The sequence below is a fragment of the Poecilia reticulata genome, chromosome 9 (assembly GCF_904066995.2).
Source record: "Poecilia reticulata chromosome 9, P_reticulata-male-v2, whole genome shotgun sequence".
Lineage (NCBI taxonomy): Eukaryota > Metazoa > Chordata > Actinopteri > Cyprinodontiformes > Poeciliidae > Poecilia > Poecilia reticulata.
This window is the reverse complement of record NC_088838.1, coordinates 25,990,047-26,016,051: the sequence shown is the minus strand read 5'-3', so window position 1 is coordinate 26,016,051 and position 26,005 is coordinate 25,990,047. Positions and strand designations below refer to the sequence as shown.

Genomic DNA, 26,005 nt, shown 5'->3' with positions numbered 1-26,005 from the left:
CCCTGTAACTAACAGCAGGCGATGAAAGTATGCAGGCCCGTCTTTAAACAAAACCAGTGCAAGGTAGTCATCACAGATCAAATGTGACTCTTTAACACTATCATGTATCCTGACAGTGTGGGCTCGTATGCCTAGCAGGGAAGCTATTCAAACTGTAAAGTAATTTGTAAATTGCCACATTGGTTTAAAGCCGATGACTAAAGTTGCTGTTCTGAATTTCACAGTTCTGAGGATTTGAACGAAACTGATCTCAGTTTCAGGGCCTCTCTCAAGGATTTCGTCGTCTTTGATGTAGTTCACCCTGTTGATGCTGACCGAATGATGCGAGACAGATACTACTATTATTACTACTAGTATCTTGGGAGGGATTTGTCAAACCGGCTCTCGGTGGTCAGATTTCTGAAACATCCCGAAACGGTGATGTTTCAGGTTTTGATGTTGCGTCTGCAAGGTTTAAAGTTCAAATCACGGGAAACGTGTAAACGTGCTTTTAATTTTCTGTCCACACTGGCTTAACAGGAAAAGTGTTAAATGGAGCTGTGTAGCATGTTTTATAAATATCAATAATGTGGTGAAGTATCATTACACTTTCAGCCGGTCACATTTCCTAACTACGAACAGCTGTAGTAGTCATGGTTACACGTGATGAAAATGGCTCAACTTTGCAGAGTTGGGGTTTGAATGACGAGCAGTGAATAAACAGCCAAATTGTTTGCATAAACAGTTGTTGGCAGTTATGTGCATGGATGAGAAGGACTGAGGTATGATCTGAGCTAAGCTCCGCTCAGGAAACGTTTACTCTAAATCAACTTGACGTCTGAATCTACAGCTGAGGTGGTTTCTCTTCACTTTACAAGCAAACTTTGCTTTATTCCAAATTCTCACTAAAAGTTACCAGCTTTTCATCCATTTTTCATGTTCTGTGGGAAGCAAATCTGGTTTTCATTAAAGTGCCTGCAGTGTTTTTTTTTCTTTTTTTTAGCATTTTTAGCTTTTGACGTTATAAACATAAAGGCATTTGCAGCATACTTGTTAAAGTAGAAACGGCCAAAAACTAGCACTTGGAGGCAGAGTATTGACTTAGTAAATCTCATTTTGAATCTAAAAAACAGCTGCCAGCATTCCAGCTTGTTATGACTTTCAGAGTTAAGCAAAGTTTTAAAAAGTTATGCTTTCAGAATCTTCAAATGGTTCCCAACTGCTTAAAGTCCTTTTTTCATTATATTCTAGAAAATGTTAGATTAACCAGCACACGGCCCTACCCCTCACAACATGTCAGCACACCGCTGGTCAGCTGACTGAAAAATATGACAACTGCATTTTTTTCCCTCTCTTACAATTAGACTCTGTAGTGCTCTTTGTTTTATTCTGTGCTGTGAGATCTTCTCAGGTGTGAAAAACAGGGGAAGGGCAGTGTTGCTCGACACTAAATACAGCAATTCTAAACTTGGCTCTTTTGAGTAACATGTCAGTGAAACCAAATCTTAAACAAAAAGGAAAAATGTTATGAAAAAAGCTTTGTTTTTGAACCATTACCTTTTCCAACCTTGATACCACTAAGCAGCAACCCGTGCTTGCTGGCAACAAATGTTTCAACCACAGGAGTGACAGCATGAAGGGAGCCAGCTGGAAACCAAATGGTGTCTTGTTTTTTTTTTTTTTTTTTTGTTGTTGTTTTTTATAATAGACTTTTATTTATTTAAACTACTCAGACAGTCCATTTTTTGTGATTCCACATTTGTGAAATTTTGCGAAAATCAACCCACATTTTCTCGCACTAATCCATACTTGTGGCTTTATTGCAATTTTTTTTTTCACAAAAATTGTCAAAAACATTGGATTTAAGTGACTCCTAATGCTCACCTGAAGGTGATGGGTATTTATTTCTTTTACTCAGAAGTCACGTATTTTTCAATCAAAAAAAATAAAAGAAGAAGTCCCATCTTGGTAACATTTCTAACCTGAACTCAAGGTATCTCGCTATCCGGGATCTGACTGCACGTTGAAGAGTTATGGACAGGAACATTTGTGCAATAGGAGTCCATACTACAGAATTTCCTCCAGGGAAGTAGGGGTGAATGTTATTACCATTTCGTAAACTGACGGGCAAAAATAGGTTATCATGGGTTTTTTATTTAATTTTTTTAACCGGTCAGTCAAAATGACAGATAATGAAAAAGCCTAGCCCAACCTCTGCTTCTTTCATGCTTCTGCTTCAGCCGTACTTCAGCTGCCACCAGTTATACTCCATGATCAATACGGCTATAAACAAAAAAGTTACATTTACCGTCATGCAAAAGCAAAAGCACAAGCAAAACAGTAATAACCTTTAGTTCTCCACTGCAGTGAGGGAGAATTATTTTGCACACCTTGCAATAACTTACAGGACCAACAAAGGAAGACTACAATTGACTTTTTCTTATACAGATTTTGAATTCCTTGCAAATATTTCTAATTTAGCACCAGAAAAAACCCCCTTGCCCCTCCACCAAAAAATCACAAAAATCTGAAATGAAATGGAAAGTTTTTCATTTTTAAGACAAAGTTCAGTGGGTTGAATATTTCAGTAAGACAGCAGAAGAAGCAACACTACAAGATGATTGTTGACAAAAGCAAGCGCGCCTTAACTTTTAGTTAAGACTAAGTAAGATGAAACATGTGTTGTGGCTCAATTATATAACTGCAAGGAGGGGGGTGCCTTTTAGCCAAAAACCGTTGGTGAATCTCATTATCTCACTATGGATTTAATCCATATGTGCATTCTAAAAGATTTACAAACAATGATGTGTCAGCTATTTTTTTAAATACGAACTATATTATTAAACGTGGTTAGTTAACATAGGTTTTTTAAATATTATGCTAGTATTTAAAAAAATAGCTGACACATTATTGTAGTCTTAACTAAAGGTTAAGGTGCCCTTGCTTTTGCCAACAATCATCTTGTACTGTTGCCCCTTGCGCCCACATTTTAACCCAGGAGCTTAATATATCAAGTCAAGACAAGTGCAAAGGCTGTTGAAAACCACTCTTTGAAACACTCGCCTACCTGACGGCTTCACCTCATGGTGTGCGGTTCTTTTAGTGGCCAGATGATTGCAATAGAGTTCATGTTTTTCCTATTTGTTAATGTAATTCTTCCAACGTAGTTCATGTCTCAGTTAATTTATCACTGGAGAGCCGCTCATTATTTAATTTGTGCGTCATGGGTCGAACGAGATGATGAGTTTTTCATTTCATGGTTCGCTTCTTCTTCGAACAGTCAATAAGAAGCATGCCGTTCTCACTTCTCCGGTGGCATTTTTGGCTTTTTCTCCCACTTAAAATAAAAACCTCTACTTTAAATGCATTTTCAAGCAGTAAACAGATTCCTATTACTGAAAGAAATTGTCCAAAAGATGAAAGGTCTTACTCATAACGTGCCTGTTTGATTAAAAGGATGCTGTGGCATGACATCATCCTCAGAAATCCTCTCTGTCAGACCAATAGGTGGCAGAAGCTGCCAACAAGATCCAGAAGCATGACAGACATTCCACCATTTCCAGGCAAAGACGAAACTTCCTAGACAATCTCTCAAGTGCCACTTTGTCTGATAGCTTTTCACTCCAGTGAGAGGTGTGAGTGGATTGACTGGGGGAGGAAACGGGGAAGGGAGGGGCGAGCATGAAGGGAAGGGAGGTAAATGTCAGTGAGAGGACTGTGTGATGTTTAAACATTTGACAGCCTCACAGCTCGTCATTTCTTGGCAGTTAGAATACTATGAGCAACTAAAACACAAAACAACAGTTCGCAAGATTACAAAGGAAGTAACCTCAGTGAACGGAGGAGGATCGTTTTGTCCAAATATGGTGCATTCCTCTGATAAGGATCACACTTGCGTGTGCAGTGTGACGGGACAATTTCTGAGACTACGCATCAAGCTTTAAGATCCAGTCAACACAAGAAAAAAAAAAAGAAAGTATTTTCTTGTGAAAAAAGCATTGGTCTTGGCAGAAAACAATCAGGCAGCTAAACTAGTTAGCAAAAACTCTCCTGTGTCTGTTTTAGATTTTCGCAAGTCTTCTCATTTTGCTTTGAAAGTTGATAGAAATGTGCTGAAGATCAGCAGCTGGCTTTGGTTACTCACAACAGTTTTGAGGGGAAAGCTCTTCCAGTGCTCAGAGGATGAGTGCCACTGAGGATATGAACGTGCAAGACATGGTTCCTATTAGTGTAACTTGGATCTGAAAAGGTAATGGCTATCAGCACTCAGTCATTGCTGTTTTTTCAATTTGATTTTTAAGTAAAATTACAAAATTGTTATATATATATATATATATATATATTATATATATATATATATATATATATTGCAGCAAATTATCACATTGGCATACAGAACTTTGTTAAAAGCAGTAGCTCAGTGTTCATTTCTAGCAGTAGAGACTATAAAAAAAGCATTTGTTATATCAGACTGTAATGGTAAGCATAACTGTGTCCATTTCTTAACTGAAATAACTGACAGACAATGTAAGAAAAGCGTTTCATAGATTTTCAAATTCTCCGGCAGACGAAGCAGAGCAGTGAAACTGTTCTCTGCTTAATTACAAACATATATATATATATATATATATATATATATATATATATATATATATATATATATATATATATTTTTATATATATATATATATATATATATATATATATATATGTATAGCAGCAAGAGCACCATATATATATATTGCTAGTAAAAAATGTGAGAAATGGGTGTGTGCAATAACATTATTCCAAAAAGCTGCTCCAATATTTGTAGTATGTCAGATTCACACTACAATTTAAACTACATGTTTAGCCGTTGAAGAAACCAGTAACCTCATCATCATCAGTAGCTGTTCTAAAACCCATGAGGGTGATTTAGATATTTTCAAAAAAGAATTCAGTTGAACAGAATTATTTAAAACAAATCTCTTTACCTCTGTTTCATAGCCATGACAAATAGACTTTGGGCTCATTTTGTTTTTTTCTGTTCATTAAGTTATAATGTTATAAGGGTTTTCTTGGTAATGGACAAGTAGTGAGTGCTGCAGGTAAGGAGTGAAAGGCATTTGTTTTTCATTTTAAACTTTATTTTAAATTTGTAAAAAAGTTTTAAAAAGCCTTATAAAGTTAATTATATAGAGTTTGGGATCTGCATGAAAAGCTTTAGTTGCTTTGAACAATATTAAAACATGTTTTCTCTTGTGATTTTACTGGACCTGGATTTATCACTTTTTTAACAAGCCAGAATATCTGCTTTGAAAGAGTTTAATCTCCTAATTTGGCCATAAACTATATAGTTATGACTGCAACTTTTCTTTGCTGATTTTTTTTTTTAATGACTAATACTTTTAAAGACAGACACCTGCATATGACTGCTGATATAAGAAGAAGAAACAAAGGGAGTTTTGGTGTGGTAACAAGTCTAATTACATACAGCCATATGGTTCCTAAAGATGACTGGAATTTTCCATAAAAGAAAAGCTGGAAAAACTTGAGATAAAAACCTTTTGGTGCTTTGTTGGAAGGTTGTGTTAAAGACCTCAGAGAACTTGCCACAGTTCTCTTGTGGATTTAGACTGTCTCGGTTGCTTCTGTCTCCTTTTATAATCCCAGATTGACTCCATGATGTTGAGAGTAGGGCTCGGTGGGGGCCATGCCATCTGTTGCAGGACATCTTGTTCTCCTTGTCTATATAACTCTGCTTTGCTAACTCAATTTACTAGATGCAGAGAGAGCATTTTTAATTAAAAACTATATATTTTAATGGGAACTAGATCAAACTTAATTTACCTGAACATGTAGTGCTTGTGAAAGTATTTATATCCTTTGAGATTTTTCACATTTTGTCACATGACAATTGCTGATTTCACTTTTCTATATTTACTCTAACAGTGAAACTGAAATAAACAATACCATAAATGTTGTTTTTTTTTTTATCTGAAAAGTGTGACCTGTATTTGTATTTTCTTTCTGGTGCCCTTAAAAATTTCAGCACAAACATTTTACTCCTAAGGAGATAATAGTTTTTTATATGTGCAATTTAATCTCAGTATAAATCTGAGGGCTCAGTGTTTTCTTTTCTTTTTTTTTAGAGAATAATAGTGACCAACATCATCATGAATATGATGTAATAGAGCAGACTAGTCGAGGAGAAATTAGTGAAGAAGTTTAAAGTGGGATTAAATTTATCCCTAGCTTTTAGTACTGTTGATTTTTCAGAAAATGCAACATAACTGCAAACCTACCACCACATGGGTCGCCTCTTAAACTGGGAAAGGTTGGCAAGCAGAGAAGACACCAAACGCAGCCAAGAGGAAACATTGTTGTTTTAGAGGAGCTGCAGAGTAGCTTAAAATAAAGCAAAGACACATGTGTATGGCCCAGTGCAAGCACAGAGCAAAATCCAGTTAGTCTGTGGCAAGACTTAAACATTGTTCTTTAGATGTTACAACTCTTAAAATTCTTATTTTAGAAACATTCAGAAAACAGTCATTTTCTCTTTGCTCCCACCTTTAGACTGCTCTGTGTGGGTTGTGTGACATCAAATTAAATAAAATATGTAAGGTTGTGCTTGTAATGTGACAAAATGTAAAAATAAAGTTAAGTTGGTATGAATACATTTGCGATGTGATGAGATGTCTGTATAACTACACTAAGTCGAAAACGGATGCAGATGGCAGCTCTACCTTAAAGCTTCAAGGCAATAAAGTTGCAATGAATCATTATTATTTGATGGTTTTTTTCCTAGAAAATGTTAATAGTTGTTTTTTTATTTTTTATTTTTATTTCAGTTCTTTTATTAAATACATCTCAGGTCAGAAAACCACATAAAACATTTAGGTGTTCAGACTTCAGCATATTACACCTACTTTGGAAAAGGTCAAAATTAACAGAATTTACTGTAAAAGACTTGAAAACATTAACCTTTTATTGTCATCATATGTAAAGGTTGCACCAACTGCCTGGTGTGAAGTTTGGGGTTAGAACTTAATAAAAACCAGCAGCAGATCTGAGAACTGCTGCTGGTTTCTGGAACAGTTTTTACTGCTTTAGTTTAATAGGACGTCTACAGAGGTGAAAATGTCTCGAGATGTTAAGCTGTTTAGTATCCAAGAGTTCCTGTTCTTGTATAAGCATTTAAATATGACCTAATAATTTAGAAAACTTCTTGTCCATTATCAGAATTAGTGTAACCTTGAGCAGCTGCGATCCCATGTTAGTAAACACACCGATTCACCGTTCTTCCATGTGTCTACAGGAGCTGACAACATCAAGAAATATTGGAGTCGTTACTACCAGGGGTCACAGGGTGTAATCTTCGTACTGGATAGCGCATCATCGGACGAGGACCTTGAGTCAGCGCGGAATGAGCTCCACTCAGCTCTGCAGCACCCCCAGCTCTGCACGCTGCCGTTCCTCATCCTCGCCAATCACCAGGACAAGCCTGCAGCAAGAGCACCAAATCAGGTGAACTGGGCTGATCCCGTTGTTGCTGCTGGTTCTTCTCCTATGCACAATCTTTATTTTGTCTTTTGCATATACATTCTACCCCCTACTACATATTTGAAAGGAAGACTACATCATGCATATCTTGGAAGTTATAGCAGAGTAACATCAATGTTGCACTTTTTTTGTGCCCTTTGGCACAAGTTCAGTGTAGTCTTAATGTTAAATGTGTTCGCACAGAAAAATCAATTAGGATTGTTTTAGAGAAAACAATCCATGTAAGGCACTGTAATTAGAGGTTTTCAAAAAAAATTATCTAAGATTATCTGTAGATGGAAAAAAATCATGCTTACACTCTGAGTCAGGCCTTGAACAAGAGCTCTCAAGTGCTTATTAAATAGAGCAGAGTAAGGTTTAGTCTCTTAAGCAACAGTGAGTACTGAAATGTTTGTCAAAGCTCCTAAAGTTTAGTGGCATAATTATAATCAATTTAATTCCCTCTTACTAATTTCTGTTCTAACTGTTGATTCAAATCGCTCATTGGTATGAATGTAGAAGGATGATTCTGTTTTTAAAGTAAAGCTTGAAGGTGCAGGAACTTGTTTCTTGCACTAAGGACTTGTCTGCATGGACAAGAGATTAACAAAATTAATAAATTTTTAAGGTTTTACAATCGTTTTTGTGCTATTTTTACAATAGCTTTTTATAACATACGTAACCTTTTGAGTGCTCTGCAACTGTTTCCACTTCAGACACAATTCAAAGATTCTGTTAAAACTTCTATGTCCCCTTAAGTGTTTTCTTTCTTAAAAATTTATTTTATGATATAGAAACCTTTAAGCAGTATCCCTTTTTCTTAAATAGTAAAGTAAGGAGACGTTTCTTAACGAAACAACACTGTGATATCTAGTTGAATACGTTATGTCTGACATTACACTCATTCTTCCTCAGAAAGAATCAGTTCCTTAGCCGAGTTAACAAACCTTTGCATTATGAATGCAAGGTGCAAACCAGACATGTCAGGCATGAAGCTAAAAGCAGGGATAGGTAACACAGGAGTATTCCAGGCTTTGAATGAAACACAGAGCACTGTAGAGTTCATCACTTGAAAAATGAAAAACCATGCTGCTGGCTTGGCTAATCGTAGGATCTACCAAGAGGCCCAAAGTACCGCCAAGATCCACAGCTCAGTCAGGATAATCTGTCGATGGGACAGCTATTCGTTATTAACACCTCAAAACTGGCCTCCATGGAAGAGTAGTAAGAAAAAAGTTGTTAAATGAAAGCCAAAAAAATCATGTTTGCAATTTGCTGCAAGGTACACAGGGAACCTTTTGGCGTACATGCAAGCCAGTCCTGTTAGTTTGCAAAAGACTGGCTCAGATGTTCACCTTGGAGCAGGACAACTATCTTAAACATAATGTAATGGTTAAATCAAATCCTATATGCTAATGGGCTAACCAAAGTCTAAACCTAAGATAAATTGAGACCCGATCTGGCAGAATTTAGGTTTATTTTCTAAAGAAAGTTTTGCAACATTTTCTGTCCCTATGTGTTTAAAGTTTTTAGACACACATCCTAAAATATTTGCAGCTGTATAAGGTAGCTCAGGTGGCCAAGGCAAAAATTGACACCACGCTTTTCTTCATTTGAAAACTTTTAAAAACCTTTTGTCAATTCCCTTCATTCAAAGCAGACTTTGCCTTGCTTTGTGTCACTTTATCAAATGCAATTCCAATGAACATGCTGTAATGTGTGCTTTTTTTGTGACCAGATATGATTAAGGCCAAGAGTAAGGCATTGTATGTGGTTTTTTTCTGCCCTCCTTTCTGTTTTCCCATCAAGCTCTACCAATAATTCCCTCTTAGAAGAGGAGCCCTTTGTTGTTGGATGTTATGTCTAGCATTCCCTGAACAGTTGCTCACACATGTGTCTGTAACCTCACTTTCCTGCACTCTCACAAACTCCCCCACGCAAACCTATCTACACACAAGCATCGTCTGCAGGCCTATTGAACGTTTTAGATGGATAGCTCTGAAGGATGCCTGGAGAGAAGGCCATCTGTATTCCCCAGCCTGGACCACCAGTGTAGCTGTTTTACAGTAATGTGAAATCTGCGATGGGAAGGAAATGGGAGAGAGAGGTTGTATTCCAGATTCTGTTGTGACTCTAAACGCTTAATCCCCCTGATATAGTTCATATGAGTTTAAGTAATTATTATAGACATTATGTTCTTGAGCAAAAGCCACAATAGTTATGGAAACCCCCAATCTTGTTCTATTTCAAAAAGCAGCTGCCTGCTTTAAGCTCGGCAAGACTGATCTTTTGTTGTCCGATGTTAATGTAGTCAAATAATACTGTCTGAGCCCCCCACATTAACCACTGATCTTACCACGATGTTTCCTCTGGCATATTTTATTGCATCAGTCTTAGGAAGTATTGACTTTGCAGAACAGTTCACAAACACTGCTGACACGTGAGTCCACATACGCATGATGGATTGGCTGTTAGGCTTTTAATTCATGACATCAACACATTATGAAAAAGCCCCGTAAAAGTTTGTACTGAAAGTTGAGTTACGCCTAATTTAATCAGTCTTCATCTTTGATAATAGATCCTACTACTAAGTCCACTTCCTATAAGAAATACAACCAAATGATCCTCTCAGGATGTTTAGCGGTTACCGATTGCACATGTCCATTGACCACGTAAAGCACTCGTCTGTCTCTATCATGATGTCACTTATCGACCATGAGGAGAGCAACAACAGCCGCAACCCAAGCATTTTGTTAAAGAAAGGATGGGATGAATGTCGTTATTACACCTTTTGTTCCTGTTGAACACTTTATCTTCTGAGTCATGCCTTGTCACTGAAAGAACCTCATGTTCAGTGAGTCATGGATGATCTTTTCTTATATGAAAAAAAAATTGACAAACTGTAAAAGATATCATTGTCTCCAGATCGGTTTCTTCTTTTTGTTTAGTAACTGCAATAAGGCATAGTAGAAAACAACAAAGCAAGTACTTTTGTTACTGCAAATTGATTTCACAGTGGTGTGAAAAAGTATCTCCTCTCCATCCTTTTTACTTTGCCTACAGATGAACAAGTTTTAATGTCAGACAAAGATAACCTGACTAAATACAAAATGAAGTTTTTGAAGGCATTGTTCAAACCAATGTTGCCTGTCTTGAAATATAATTAACACATTTTGCCAATTTTTTTTTTTTTCGTTTCACTCACCAAACCCATGCTCGAATACAGCCAGACTTGTAGAATCAAGAAACTACTTAAATAGGACCTGTCTGACAACATGAAGTAAGCCAAAATATCACAAAAACTATGACATCAATGGCAGATCTAAAGGAAAGTTGACTTGGGTTATTTAGCAATATAATAATCCAAAGCAAGTCTGTCTCTAAATGACTCCAGAATGAAGCAAAATCACAGTTTTGGATTGGCCTAGTCAAAGTCTGGACTTAATGCAATCAAGATGTGGTATATGGCCTTAAAAAGTAAATTTCTGCTTGTGAATTGTCCAGTATTGTTGAATTAAAATAAGTCTGCAAAGAAGAGTGGGTCAAATTCACCAGTTACTTTTTCCAATGGCACCAGATTAATTTGTAAAAAAAAAAAAAAAAAACTTTCTGCAATTTTCTTTTTTATGAAATTACATTTCAGGTAATCTGAAATATGTAAATGTGATATTCAGGACATACAGAACCTTTTAATTCTTTTTCCTGTAATGGTGTACAACACTTTGATCTTGAAATTTAGGCCTATACATATTCTTGCTGAATCTATTTAATTCAATAATTTAAAACTTGTTGGACTGATGAAAGACTGCTTGCCTAAATTGTGTAAACGCCCCTGTCCAAGTAACTGAAGATCCCGTAAACGCAAATTAAAAAAAACTGCAGCCCACAGTCTCATTGCTACACACAGAAAGGCATTGTAATATGAACACTTCACTTAAATCTTTATATGGGTTGAAATATTTGCAGCCACATTCTGTATCACTGGATTTCTGAATGTCATTTTCATTGCATTTTGGAATCGGTTCACCGATGAGGCTACAATGGCATCAACATGGATGCGATTTTTGTTTTTGCAAATACTCCTTCCTTGTCGAGCTCTGCGGATCAGTAGAACCAGCAGCTGCTTTGCAGGTTCTTGTTTCTTGTGAATGTTTGACAAGCACCACCCAAGAAACAAGGTCACATTTTAGCAGGTCTGAATTCTTTTGGCAGCTCTTTTGGCGATGACACGGTTCACAGATGACGCAACCATGCTGACCCTCCCCTCGTAGCAACAACTCTGTTCATAAAACAAGGCGGCTTATTTCCCCAAGTAAGCACACATAGTTGGTTTTCCCAGTGAAGTTTTCTGCAGAGCTCCTTGTTCACTTGGGGTGTTTCTGGCCTGTTGCTGGGAGAAGGTGGCAGTAAGGTTGATGGTAATGGGCCTCACTGGGGCCCTGTGTGCTGGAGCAAGTGTTTTTTAGGAGCAGCGTTTGGTCTGGAGGAGGCAGAAGAAAACGTGGGACCAAAATTCCTTGTTGACATCAATCTCCTGCCGTTGGGGGGCCCAAGGAAGCTGGGGAGGAGTAGAGGGGAGGTCACCCTGTTGATATAACACCTCAACAAAGCAGGTCTGTTTGTGTGGCGGGGGCCTAATGGACTGCACGCATGAGGGGCTCTTGTTTTAGAAAATGCTATCGGTGTCGTGAACAGAGTTAGAGTTCTTTTCGGTTCTGTTGGCATTTGTGTTATCTGAAGAAGAGATAGAAGACAGAATGAAAGTGATGATGCACGCCGTGATGGGTGGAAAAACAATGAACTGAGTCATATTGTTTAATGTGGGAGTCAAAAAACAACAACCCCACAGAACACAGGAAAAACGGTCAAGCTGTAACTTCTAACCTTGAAAGCTACCAGAACAGCTTCACTCCCGGACTGAAGACAGACACCGAAACATCATCATTTAGATGATTTAATGCACATTTTTTTCCATTCCCCTCTCGCTCTTTTTTTTTTTTTTCTTTTCACAGTTTCAGTCTTCTACTCTGTCCCTCTCACACTCTCCTATGCACATACGCACACACACATAACGTAAGTCAGTCCAGTCCTTAACAATCCATTTATGCTTTCTGTCATTGTAAGAAAAGCAGTGCCTGGTAGAAATTGGAGCACATCTGTTTTGAGTGTACCAAAACTGAATCTGATGTTACTTATTCATCGTGACAGTGTCACTTCACACTAATGAGCTTCGTTTTGTACAAAGGTGATCAGATTTTTTTTGCTGAATTAAGTCAATTACAGTAAGTTAGTGTCAATCCAATTGTTTTCTTAAACAAATGTTCCAGGTTTTTGCTTCATTTTGTGTAAAAATCAAATGCATTTTTACCTTTTGTACTAATAACTTTTTTGGTCCTCTAAGTGGGAGGGTGGGCAGAAATCTACGTCCAAGTAGGCGGGTCCTGGCACATCACTGCTGGTATCATTTGTTTCATATTTGCCATGTTCTGTGCCTTCAGCTGATCCTATGATTGAATTTCCTGACGGAGTAAATATTTTCTTTTGGCTGCTGCTGAAGTCTGTTGAAAGAAGTCAAATCAAGTCGTAAGCACATTCTACCATTTGTTTTTTCAAGATCTGCATCAGAAAATTCTGTTGTGGGCTTGAAGCAAAGACTCTGGGACATCCAGTTCTAATGTAAAGCACTTTCCCCATAAATCTTTTTTCTATTATTCTGTGCCTTTAATGACGCCAAGTAGGATTTTTTTGTGGCATAATGCCTTTTACATAATCTTTTATATAATCAGTACAACCTATGGTAGATGAATGGAGATATGGTTCATACTAATGCTGGGCAGAGTAGAAAGAATGAATGTGACTTCATCTACACACTTTTGTCACACATCCATACTGTGGATGTATGAATGTGACACACACATGGTGAAAGGGTGACAGACGGTGGGAAAAGCATCATGTATGTCCTGAATTGCCATCTGATGAGTGGTGAAGTGAAATTTAGCATCTGCACTGACCAGATCAAGTCATCTTTGGCTGGATGCCGTACTGCAAACCATTTAGCTCTTTGTTTTATTACTTAGTTTTAGTCTCTTTTAAACACTCTTTTAAATCCCTTTCTTTTATTCAAACTGTAAGATTTTCTTTCATTTGTATTTTCTCACATCTAGGTTTAACTATAGTGATTTAGATTAGTAACAATTTACAGTCTTGCCTGAAAGGATAGTTGCTTCAAATGTAGAAAATGTTTAATAATGTGACTGATGATTTCCAGACTTTTCTACTTATAATGGGGCATCTATTCTTTTAATTTAATTTCAGCTTTTAGAAGATGGTATGTTTTCCGACCAAACAAATATCCAGACTTTGATAAAGTTTTGTGAAAGCTTGTGGGTAGGGCTGAAACGATTCCTCGAGTGATTCGAGTACCTCGATTATTAAAATTCGTCGAGGAAAATTGACCTGCCTCGAAGCTTCGTTAATTTATGTTTTATCATTTAGCGCACCGTGTTTCAGCCGGAACATTATTTGCGTTGCGCGGAGCTCTGACTTCCGCCTCTGAGTTGTTGACGGAAGCTACGTGTTAGCGGCATAACGTCCAATCTTCAAGTTCGGCCCGCGGGGATTTTACTGATTGGTGATAATTCCGGGTTTTCATCGTTTTTGTGGGACCAATAAACATCCTTAAAATGACCGGCGCGATGCCGGGAGTTCGGCAGCCTTTCTGCTCCGGAGCTGCTGGTTGAACGGCGGGAAGAAGCTGAGGAGGTTTTGTAGAGGTGAGCGGAGAGACTGAACACGGCGGGCGGCTGAGGGTTGACGCTTACAGGGTAAGAGGAGCTTTACGGACGAACCGCACAATAAACTTATATCATCCCGGTCTGAACAAACGGGAGGCGGAACATGGCTGGTAGATAAGTTTCTGAACGGAAGAGCCGTAAATATCCCGTGTTGCTCCCCCGGTCTACAAAACAGTAACTGGTAGGGAAGCTCAAATGTGGAAAAAATAGACCGATGTTCATATCCGATAGTAACACTGGTGTTATGGAAGATTTACCAATATTTTATTTCATAATTGTTTTTATCCGATTACTTGATTAATCGTAAGAAAAATCTATAGATTACTCGATTACTAAAATAATCGTTTACAACAGCCCTACTTGTGGGTGAATCTATGATGGTCTCTTTACACAGACATTTGGGGCCACATTTGTGCATTTGGAACATAAAAAACAGCAAGATAGCCACAATCAAACATTTCAGTGACAGCATCTTGATCTGGGGTTACTCCATTTGACACCTTTAATCAAGGTGGATGAGTAAAGATGTCCTTAAAGCAGTCAAGGTTGACCCAGAACTGTTAGGTGCCTATTAATTAACTGAAGATGAAGAATGATTTCATTTTTCAGCAACACAATGAGTCTAAACACATCCAAATCAACTAAATAGTTGCTTAGTTTATAAAAAACCTAGTGTTGGACAGGCCAAGCTGAATCCATAACTGAATGTCAAGAGTTGTCCTAATCATTGTTTTGTTTTGGTTTGTAGCTTCTGCAAAAACTAGTGGGCAAATATTACCAAGTCTATGTGCAGTTTGCTGATAAATGCCCACCAAAGAATGCTGGTATTCTGAAATTGAGTTATATGTTTAACCAACATTTTGGTTTATGAGTGTAGTTTAAGAAGACTTTGTTTATTTTACTTTTTAAGTTTATCTTTCAGTTCACAATTTATTTGGTTACATTGCACTCATAGGATTTTCTAACAGGAGCCTAGATCCAAATGTTTTATGGAATTAAGCTATCTGATTAGAAATCGACTGGTTATCTACAGGACGTAAAGCTCAGACAAGTGAAGTAAATACCACTGATTACCTCAGTGTATTGACACCTTCCTTCAATTGTCATAGACTGAGTGGATGTGAGACGTCCCTTAGAGTTCTTTTTTTATTGCAGACAGTAAAATGCATAGTCTGCATTACCAACTTTGGACTCTGTTCAGAGAGAAAAAAAAATAACTATGGGGTTCATCGGATTCCCAGGTGAGTGGATATCCCAAGTGTCCCAAGAGAGGATGACCTGAAGAGTGTGAAGAATAATGGCCACTTCAGGGCCCTTCATGCACAGAGGTCAAAGTCTGGGCAGTGTAGTCTGATAGTGGAGCGTCTGCAGAAAAAGTCTAAGCGTCATGGCTATACACACTCTTCTTTCTGTTTTGTAGTGGTGTTGTAATGGATGATTACAGTAGTTCCCAACCTTTACTTGGTTCAGTATTTGCAGATTCAACTGTTTGCAGATTATTCTGGAACATAATTTCACAGCATTTGTGAAAAGTTTCACTATTTGCATTTTTTTCCCCTAAAACGTGAAAGATTTCTTTTAGATGCTTGCAAACTAATTTGATCAATCCGTTTTCTTGTGCCATTGACTCACTTTCAGAATGCATCATTTGGAAAACTTTATATTTGCCAGCTTTTAATCTCTCTCCCTTTCTTCCTTACTGTCCAGTGCTGCATTGCAAACAATACATTAAATGGGTATTAATCAAATAAAGTGTTGCACCCTCTTCTGCAGTAATGGGCTCAATATGACTGGCAGAAATTACTGCTTACACTTCACCTTCTTGTCTTTACATCACTGTTGACAATGAGCCAAAAGCAAAAAGAAAAAAATCTGCAACCACTGCAGTCATTTGACTTTTGACTGAATGCTAGTGCCCTGATGTTTCTCTTTACTGACTCTCACTCGGTGGAGTGTGTTTATAGGCAGTTTGATTATCCATTTGTGTACAGAAATGTGAATAAAAAAACTGATGAAATTGTACTTTTAACGTTTGCGCCTTCTTTTAGTCTAATCTTGGATCCTCAAAGCAGAAAACTCTTTACATTTTTGTATCTCATCTGTAAAAATGTACTAAATTACTCATGTTTCACTCACCCCTTCTTTTAAGTCTTAAATACTCTTGTGAAATGTGTTGTTTGATTTGTTTTTAATGTGGTGAAGGATATACACCTGAGACATTATATTTTCCTTGTATTCATAATATATCTGTTGATGTGATTGAGTTTAGCCTTTTAATATTTGAGATTTGACCCCAGTAGACATGTTCTGACTTGCCCTCACCGAAGCGGTCAGTTGACAGCTAAGGACGAGGCCACCTTCAGAGATTAAGAAGGTGACTGGGTCATGATGTGGGGAAGTAATATTTAGCCAGCCTTTTTGTCTCTATTATCAGGCTTTCTGAAATGAAGTGGGTGGAGTGGGGGGCATGGTGGGCTGGTCCTCACCCTCTGTTTGATCATTGATCTCCATGACCCCATTTGAAGGGTCTTAATCTCTCTGTTGACCTCTTCAAGGATTTTTTTAGGTAGGGGTTACAGGGGTGTATGTTGACTGGGAACTATCAGGAGAGTGGGGATGCTGTATTGAAACTCGGGTGGGGGGCTAGCAAGCTTTTCTACTTGAGTGGAGACGGAGACGTGCAGTGAGTCTGGAGGATGTGTGATTTCACACCTGTTTTCAAATGTAGAGATTCCGGCAGAATAATTAATATTAAATCCAATATGTTTATTTTACAGCGCTGTTACTGCAATATCTGAGTTTTTTGTTGTATTTGTAATGGGCCAACTGATATATGTTCACAGCTTTGCCTTCCTGATAAACCAGCTTAATCCATGGTTATACCTTGGCATAGCAGTTGTCTCGATGGCCATGAGAAACTGCCTCTTGGCTTTTTTCTCTCTTTTTTGCCTTCACTTGAAATTAGGAACTGCAGTCCTTATTTTAAAATGTACATAAAATCTGCCTGTATTTAACACCTGACAGTAGAAGAAGAGTCTATAGATGGAGTACATTCCAACGCAACTCTAAATACAAAGTTTGGGTTCATGTGTAGCTATTTAGCCATTTGTTTGTCTATCTACCATTTTGAAATATTTACTACCTCTGTGTTTAACCTTGCAAAAACTTGTAAAAAAGGAGAAACCTTCAGACTTGTTGCTGTCCCTGCTTGCTGGGCGCCACAGGCAGACTGTTACACAATTGGGGTTTTTGCATAACTGACTGAAATGACAGAACATGCTCCACAAAACAGCGCATGGTTGTGCACATTTGTGAACAAGATGCCATTTGTAAGCATAAACACAGAGATTTTCTTTCCCTAGGTTTATAGCTTGAAGGACTGCAGAGATCATTTAAAAAGACATTTTAAGATTGTTTTTCTTTGTTTCTTAATGCTAAGAGTTCCTTTGAAAATGTTCTGCTGCCATGCAAATGTCTAACTCTGACCATAAAGAAGGTTTAACGTTCATTTTACTATACAGTCCTTATCTTCAGAGGATAAATGCTGTGTCTGTTCCCGGGGCTCTAACTAAATGTTGTGACAAGACAGACGGACTGCACCTTTTTATACACATCTGCACTACAGTAAAGGTCTGGCTTTTTGCAAAGTCTGGAAAGGGCTGGAATGTCAGTATTTACCAGGACTGGAAATAGAAAATAAGAATATGAGGAAAATATTTGTATTTTCACACTTTATTTTCTCTCTGATATCTAAATATTATTTTCTTCCATACCTCCTTTGTTCAATGTGTACTTTCATTCTTCTTCCCTCCCTTTGTTCTTAATCATTTGTTCCTTGTGTACTTCTTTGTTTGCTTCCTTAAATTCTTTTCTTTCTAAAGCCCTTCCTTTTTTGTCTTTGATTTCTTCATTTTTACCATTTGTTCCTTATTCCCAAGATTCTTTCAATCCTTTTTTGTGTTCTACCTGTTGTTCTGTCTTTATCTTTATTATCTTCATGGCTTCAGAGCATCCTTTCTTTGTACTTTGTGCCCTTCCTTTCTTGTGTCTTGCTGTTTAACACTCAAAGCCCACTCACTATGGAAAATATTAACTTGAAAGTGGAGACCCACGCCATTGGATTTCTAAGAAAATCTTTGTCCTTGGCTTTATAGGCAGCATGGTAATATTTTACTGTACAGACCCAACAGATTGGACCCTCCCTCCTCCATATCAACTCACATGCTTCACATACTTCCTTTCTAATCCTTTCACTCCATGTCTTCATTCGATACAACTGTAATGAAGGACGCATACACAGACTTAGGGGTTTTTCAAAATAAAACCGCACACACAGTTTACTCACCAATACTGCCAGTAGCACTACTACACCAAATGCATGCTGCCACATTGGGATTCGACCTCTGAACCAATCCACTTTTGGGTAACAGCCACAGGGCAAAAGGTCCGAGGCTGATTGATGTATGTGGGGAGTGAATGCTTGCCAGTCTGTTTCGATTCAATAAACATGCTTCTATAAATTGCTTTGCCAAAGAAGTTGATGCTTGTTCTGAAATAAAGATGTCAGACTGTCACTGTTTGTTGTCCCAAGAATCGTTAGAGATCATGTTCACCTTCATTCAGGCAGATAGCTGTGACCTCCCTCCCAAAAAATGTTATGGTATTGATTTGAGTAGTCCAAAAAATATTATTACCAATTGGTATATTGAATGTAATATTAAACTGATCATCTTATAGATCATGTTATCTTTCTGTTTGAAACCATTATTTTCATTTGTATGTTTTGGCCAATGACTGTGCTTCTATGCTGCAACATGTAGTAAGATGTAGTGGATCAATTTCAGGACTAGCATTAGACAAATTCAGTAGTGAAGTACTGTTCACTGGGCTTTGTCCTCCTTTTACTTTTCAGTTTGGGTTACAGTTAATCCGAGAGGTTTGGAAAACAAGGATAACCGATTACAGGCAAATCATCAGCTACTTGCCAGTACTTGCAATGGAGGAAAATACTTATATCATTTTTGTAAATATCTTTCCATATGTATATATAATTTTGGTGGCACATATGTCTGATTTTATCAGGAAAACCACATGTATAACTGCCGTCCATTTGATTTTTGTTTCTCTGCTTCAAATTGCAGTTGTGTATTATGGGTTATTGTGGTAATTATGGTTTCCTTTCTCAGTATCTGATCATTCCCAGTGCAATAACAGCTGATGATAAGGTGTTGGAGATGGCGATTAATCAGACTTTCATGTAGATTGCAACATTTTCCCTTTTTGGGCTGTTTTTTGAGAAGACATACCATGACAGCAGGAAGAGCCTGTGTAGAAGAGATGGAGATGTTTTCGTTTGAGAGTCTTTGATATTCAAGCCAGATAATTAAGTCACTCTTTTAACTTGTCTCCTCTTTAAGACCTCCAGATATGCCTGAGTGTTGTCAGACAAGGTGTGTTGCAACACGCTTGTCCATGAGCAGCTGTGCGGATGTCCTCATTTATGCATGGAAGTGCACACCCGTGGAAATCAAACAACTTCAGATTGATAGACTTTTTCTAGGATAGTTTTTCTCCTCAAACACACAGCATTTTGCTTTGTGGTCCATTTCCAGCTCACCCTCAGGTATGCAGCTGCACTCCGGCTAAACCACAAGTGAATAACTTTATACGTAGAACCTGCGGTTTACTTCTTCGCTGTCTTCAGCTGGAAAGTTTTTTTCCTAAAGAAAATACTTAACTCCCACAAATTCTCTGGGAAAGAAACAATAAAAAGTGAATTTGTTGTGACGAAGAAACCCACTGTAATGGGTGAATTGTGCTCATGACAGATGGAACACTTCCTGGCTTCTTGTTTTGAGAAGAGATAGTGATCTCGAGAAGTGTTACCTTAGAAACCGTAGCCAGGCACAGAGATTACCCTGACCGGGCTGAAGAAAAGCGAGACGGCTAAGGGAAACACAAGGCTGCAAATGAGAATGGGTGTTGTGGAAGAACATCAGTGCCCTAGACCTCCCCTTCTGCTTATCTCTCTGCCCATCGTCTGGCTCTCTTTCATCCACACGCCAATTGTATCCAGGCCGCAGGGTTTTCACTGTTCTGTTTTTTTCTTGAACCACCTCTGTGTGGTAGGCATGTATGAACGCAGCCTTTTCAAGCTGTGACATAAGTGCTGAGAAAATGATGGACAGCTGCTTTTAATTTCTTTCGAGCTCGTTATAGTTTTCCTTAAGATGTGCTCAACATTTTGTACTTTTAGAGTGAGCGGCCTCTAACAGCCAAATACTGTCTGCAGCTGTTTACAGTACTGCTTTTCTAGGCCTCATTATCCTCACCTTTCAGATGTATGCATGGTTTTTATTCATTTGAGATTTTTTTTTTATCAGCATGTGCATAAAAACTATTTGTTTGTTGCTAGAAAATAATCTTTCCACTTCTCTAAAAAATGTTTTAATTCTCACTGAGACTTTTAATGGGTAAATAAAAGAAACTGCGCTCTTAAGTCTGTAAAACCATCAAAGGCATAAAACAATATGCTTGCCAGTGAATGCCTCAGATGGTTCTGGTCAGTTCACTCCATCAGTTCTTACCCATTCATATGTCTGTTTCATATTCTGAGGTGCTTGGAGAGAGGAGTGGAGCTGTTAGGCTGGTAAAATATTTAATGAGGTCTTAGAAGAATTTTGAAATCAACTATTCCATTGTGTGAATTATAGTCTAAAGCTGGAGATTCAGAACTCCAATATACCCATGTCCAGTGAGACAGTGTGGGTTGTTTAAAATAGGCTGTGCATATGAGGAATGCTTTAAGCATCTCACAGCTGGAGGTGAGGAGTGAGGCCAACATTCCTCCAATCACAGTCAGACTGGTAGATGGTTACAGGAACTGATGTTTTGGTCAAAAAAAGGTCAGACTAGCAGAAATGGTTTCTTAGCTATAGCAAAAAATTCAGTCACAGCCAAGAGAGATCACAAATATAACAAATATGCACAATGTATTTGTGTTTATTTGCATATTTAATTTTAAAAAAATGCTCCAATCATTGGACAACATGGGGCCACTGATAAATGGTGTACAGAGCATTTAATTCTCTATCCAAAGTGGTCAGTATTTTGAAAACTAAAATTTTCACAAAATCTACTTCATTACTTCATGTTTAGAACTATGTAAAGAGTGTTTTTGGATACACCCTTAGAAGTTACAGCTTTACACACTGTTTGCATTTCTTCATGCTACAACTATTTCCAGATGCTGTCCTACTGTACTATATCCACATAGTATTTTTTGTCCCTAAATACAGGGAATCCTCCTTTGGGTTAGATTTCCCCCAATAAAGTCACTTTATTTGACGATGTTTTTCAACTCTTCAGAAGGCTTTAACATGGGAGCCCCTCAATTAGGTATTCTGGATAAAACGTTAGGAGTCCGAGCCTCACAAACCAGCCTGGACCCTGACTAAAAAAAAGGCAAATGACAGCGGCAGATATACGACTATGTCTTTTTATAGAAACCATGAGTTAAACCTAGCAGACCCATTACAAGACCAACTCTTCCTTAAGATTATAATCTGTCTTTCCAGTGACATTCAGACCGGAGTTTCCCCTCCTAAATTAGTAGCATCTGCTTCTTTGATTTCAGTTAAACACGGCTGGGTCAGTAAAATGTCCTGCAACTTCATCATGCAAAGTTTTCTTTTGTCATTAGTGATTTTACGAAACTCCATGAATACTTTAAGTCATCAAGTGCTTTCTGAAAATCTTCATTTTTTCATTCATTCTGAAAACGTGTCCTCCCTTGTGATAGCAGCTATAATAGATCTGCTGGCTTGTCAGGTAACATCAGCGTAAAGCTGGTGCCATGTGATGCCCTCGGCGGCTTGCCAAAAGCTAATTGTGCTAATTGGCAATCGCCAATCCTGTAACGAGGCTTTGAAGGACAACCCACCGACACAGATAAAAGCGCTAAGATTTGTCTTGTGTCAAGGACTTGTTGGTAATCGGTGCGTCTGCTGACCCAAAGGCCAGGAGGGCTGGATTGTGATGAAGTTTGTGCGGAAATGGATGGAGATCTAAGAGAAACCCTGCCTTATGGGTGTTCTCAGGAACTCTGAGCTAAATGTATTAATTTTTTAAAAGGTTCCTCTTTAAAATTGTGAAATGCAGACTTTTTCAGAAGAGTTTTTTTTTTGTCTCTCTTTTTTTTTTTGGTCAGAGCTTCTTCATGTGACACTTTTGTTGTTTTAAGTAGTATTCTCTTTTAGGTGTAAAGGTTTAGGCTTAAGCTTCACTCAGTTTGCAGCCAAGTAACAGTGGTGTGTTATAGTCCAGACTCCAAAGTGATAGATGACCCCAGAAACCAGACAGAAACTATCCCAAGAGCTTTACCAGTCACTAGGTCATTTTACTGTTGCAGCTTTAGTTGTCTGATAGCCTTAACTCGGAGTGCAGGCTGGAGGGGCCATTTGGTGCACAATGCGACAGAGAATCGGTTTAGAAACCAGTGAACATATGTATTACTGTGCCATTTTATCTGTCTGATAGCATTTACAAAGAAATAAAAACTTCTAGTCATTTTTTGAAATGTTTTGTAATCTGTTGAAGTAAAAGTCTGGCTGTAAAGTATTGAGTTGTCAACTACTGAAAAATTGTTTTCAGTAGTTGACAGGCATTTCCAGTTCCAATTTGTTTAGTAGTATTTCAGTTCAAAAGTAAAATTAATCATTTGGACCAATATTTGACCAATATAAGACTGTAATACCCCGGAGAAAATTCTCCTCCAGTATTAAAGTATTTTCAGAAGGTAAAGAAAACATGTTCTCATAATGGAGTTGATTTAAATTAAAAGAAGAAAACCATAATTATTGCTACTGATGCAAGAGATAAATAAACAATACTTAAACACACACAGTAATACATCGTTTGCTCAATTATCTGGTTTTCTCTGTACTGTATTGGTTGCTTGTTTATTAAGTGCGCCACAGAAGCCTCAGCCTAACCCGCCATCAAGCAAGTAATTCTAGCCTGACACCGCCCGGATTTCAGGTTGGGCTCGGGTCATAAATCTAACCAAAAATCCACATGGCAGTATTTGGCCAGTTGCATGGGTTTCGCTGACTTTTGATACTTTAGCGACATATTGTCTTTTTTTTCTTAATTTAGATGTTAAAACACATGAACAGTGGTTGGGACCTCAGCTCAATAGAAATGATAATGTTGGGGACATATTTACATAAATATTGCAGTTGTTTGTTTTATTAATTCGGTGCAGCCTTGGAGATTGTGTTTGTAAACAGTAGGACTTGAGCCGAGACTTACTGTGACTTTAAATGACACTCAAGTACTTTATGGTGCTAATCCAAACTGGTATGTGAAATTTCATTCAGCTTTGCATCTCTAATGGACACTGGGGAAAATAGATCAGACCTTGCTGATAGAAGGTGGCTGAGAAACGTGTTGTATATATATTTTTTTTCTTTTTATATTCTAATGACCTTTCCTTGGATATTGGCATTCAAGGACTATTTCAGTTTCTCTTTATCCATCTGTTCAATAGGCAGATATCCAGAGGGGGTTTTGCAATCCTTAATTATCTTGCGGCTTTGTATACTTTGCGGTGTTTGACTGAAACCGAGTTACATTTCATCTCAGTTTAAACAAAACAATAGAACTGTCAGTTATCTGAAGGACTGGGCTCGTTTTCAAGAGATTTAATTAAAATGTTTGATCTTAGTGACTGAAATGAATTTGACTAGTATACTGTACACAATTATCAAGTGTGAAATCCAATATGACATTATTTTATGCATTGTTTTTTTTTTTCAATTTGTTGACATTTGTGAATTCTGTCTGGAACACGATACTTTTCTATATATTACATTCTTTTTGGTATGATAATATTGTTACACCAATTTAAGCCTTGAGTATAGCTTTTATTGTTATTTTGCACTTCAGCAGTGTAGAACAACATTGCTTAGTCTGAATTATTGAAAAAGATCTGCTCTTTAAGTTTTATACACTTGCACTATTGCATGTTGGTGGGGTTAAACTCACCAGAGCCAGAAACCAAATGAATGCACCGAATACTTGGCAATTCTCTTCCCCAGTGCAATGTAGCTACATGAACATGTAAACTGTCTGAGTTTTGCAGACATTGCTGCAGGGCAGAGGGAATTACACTGTCACACAGAGGATATGGAGCTGCTGTGATATCCTCTTGGCACATAGTTGAAGACCATCCAGGTGGAAACTGGTATGCTCTGCCAGGAGCGAGGAGAAGAGTGAGGTAGCTGCGTGGGAGGTGCTCATCTGCATCGGCAAACAATTTCTTTTATGTGAACTGGAATACTGCCTTAACTGATGTAGCTATCGAACACATCTAAGGATTACGAGGTTAGGAGTGAGGGCAGTAAATGTTTTGGAAATTTACATGCATGTAATTAAGAAAAGGTGTGACCTATCTACCAAAATGATTTATAATTGGGTTATAAAGCATCATCGTATAGTCAAAAAGGGCTTAATAAGGTCCTCATCTGGTTTCAAGCCTTAAAAATCTTGTTCTTCTGAAAGAATTTTAACTAAAATTATTTACATATGTTTGGACTAAGAAAACTCGTCTGTATTTTTGTTTACATCCTACCTTGTTCCACGGTGGCCAATCTAAAAATTCAAGGCCTGAAAAGCAAAACAAGCTCTATTTAAATGTGATATTATGCAACCTAAACTTGAAAGTTGCTGATTAATAAGTCTACTGGATTGTAATATTGATAGTATTAAAAGTAATATTTGATAACAGGCTGGAGAACTACAAACATTGTTTTACCGCAGGTTTGCTCATTTTTAAGAAATAATTCATTTAAATCATTTACAAGATTTCACTATACGGCGGTTTGGATGATTTCTACTATATACAGAATTGCTGGGGATTTTCTGCCTTTGCAATTTTATATTTTTGCAGTTTAACATTTTTCATTGTGCCCAACCTTTTTGGGGTTTGAAAAGGAGTCTGCCATGAAACATCTGTACTGATTCTGTGGATGTGTTACAGCCGCTTTCAAAATCTGTTCCAAAGTTGGAATTTTTGAGTATTTTTTTATGTTTAGACTTCAGTACAGCTGAAGGCGTGGATAAGTGAACTGGTTCCAGTCGACCCACAGTCACTCTAGCTACTTGGTGATCATTTAACAGTGGGATGCTGCAGTTTTATCAGTCTTAACAATATCTGCAGTTCTCAAAAATCAAATGTCTCCACATTGGTCCTCTGCAGGGACCTCTTCAATGTATTTTTGTTGACAGATTATCTGGTTACCTTTACTGCGTTCTTAGGCTATACATTGGAATACCCCATTCTGTAAACTAACAGCTTCTCTGATTTCTCAGAGTGACATGGATAAAAGGAGAGGTTGCATTTCATCCAGGTAAATAATGGCTCATATTTAAATGACAAAACCTAACTCTGTCATTTGGTTTTTGGAGGATGAACTATATATTATGCATTTAATTTATTTTAAAAAAACCTCTTCTGTAAGTAAATGACTCTGAGTCTACAGAAATTAAACGTGTTTTTCCATAAATATTACTTACCAGCAAAAGGCGGCTAAAATGTGTCACTTGGCTCAAACAGCCACAATTATTGTAAATCATGTGTCAAATAAAAATCTTGATTAAATCTTTACCTAGTTGTGTACAATTAAATAAAACACACAAGAGGTCAGTAT

At 37.7% G+C, this 26,005-nt stretch overlaps 1 protein-coding gene across 3 annotated transcripts in view; it reads left to right on the top strand.

Annotated features, from left to right (window-relative positions):
* arl15a (ADP-ribosylation factor-like 15a) overlaps positions 1-26,005 on the top strand; it is a 113,672-nt gene that overhangs the window by 49,340 nt on the left and 38,327 nt on the right. For all 3 annotated transcript variants that reach the window (XM_008418092.3, XM_008418094.2, XM_008418093.3), the window contains exon 4: positions 7,277-7,485. In XM_008418092.3, coding sequence (XP_008416314.1) covers positions 7,277-7,485 — 209 coding nt within the window. The remainder of the gene's footprint in view (positions 1-7,276; positions 7,486-26,005) is intronic.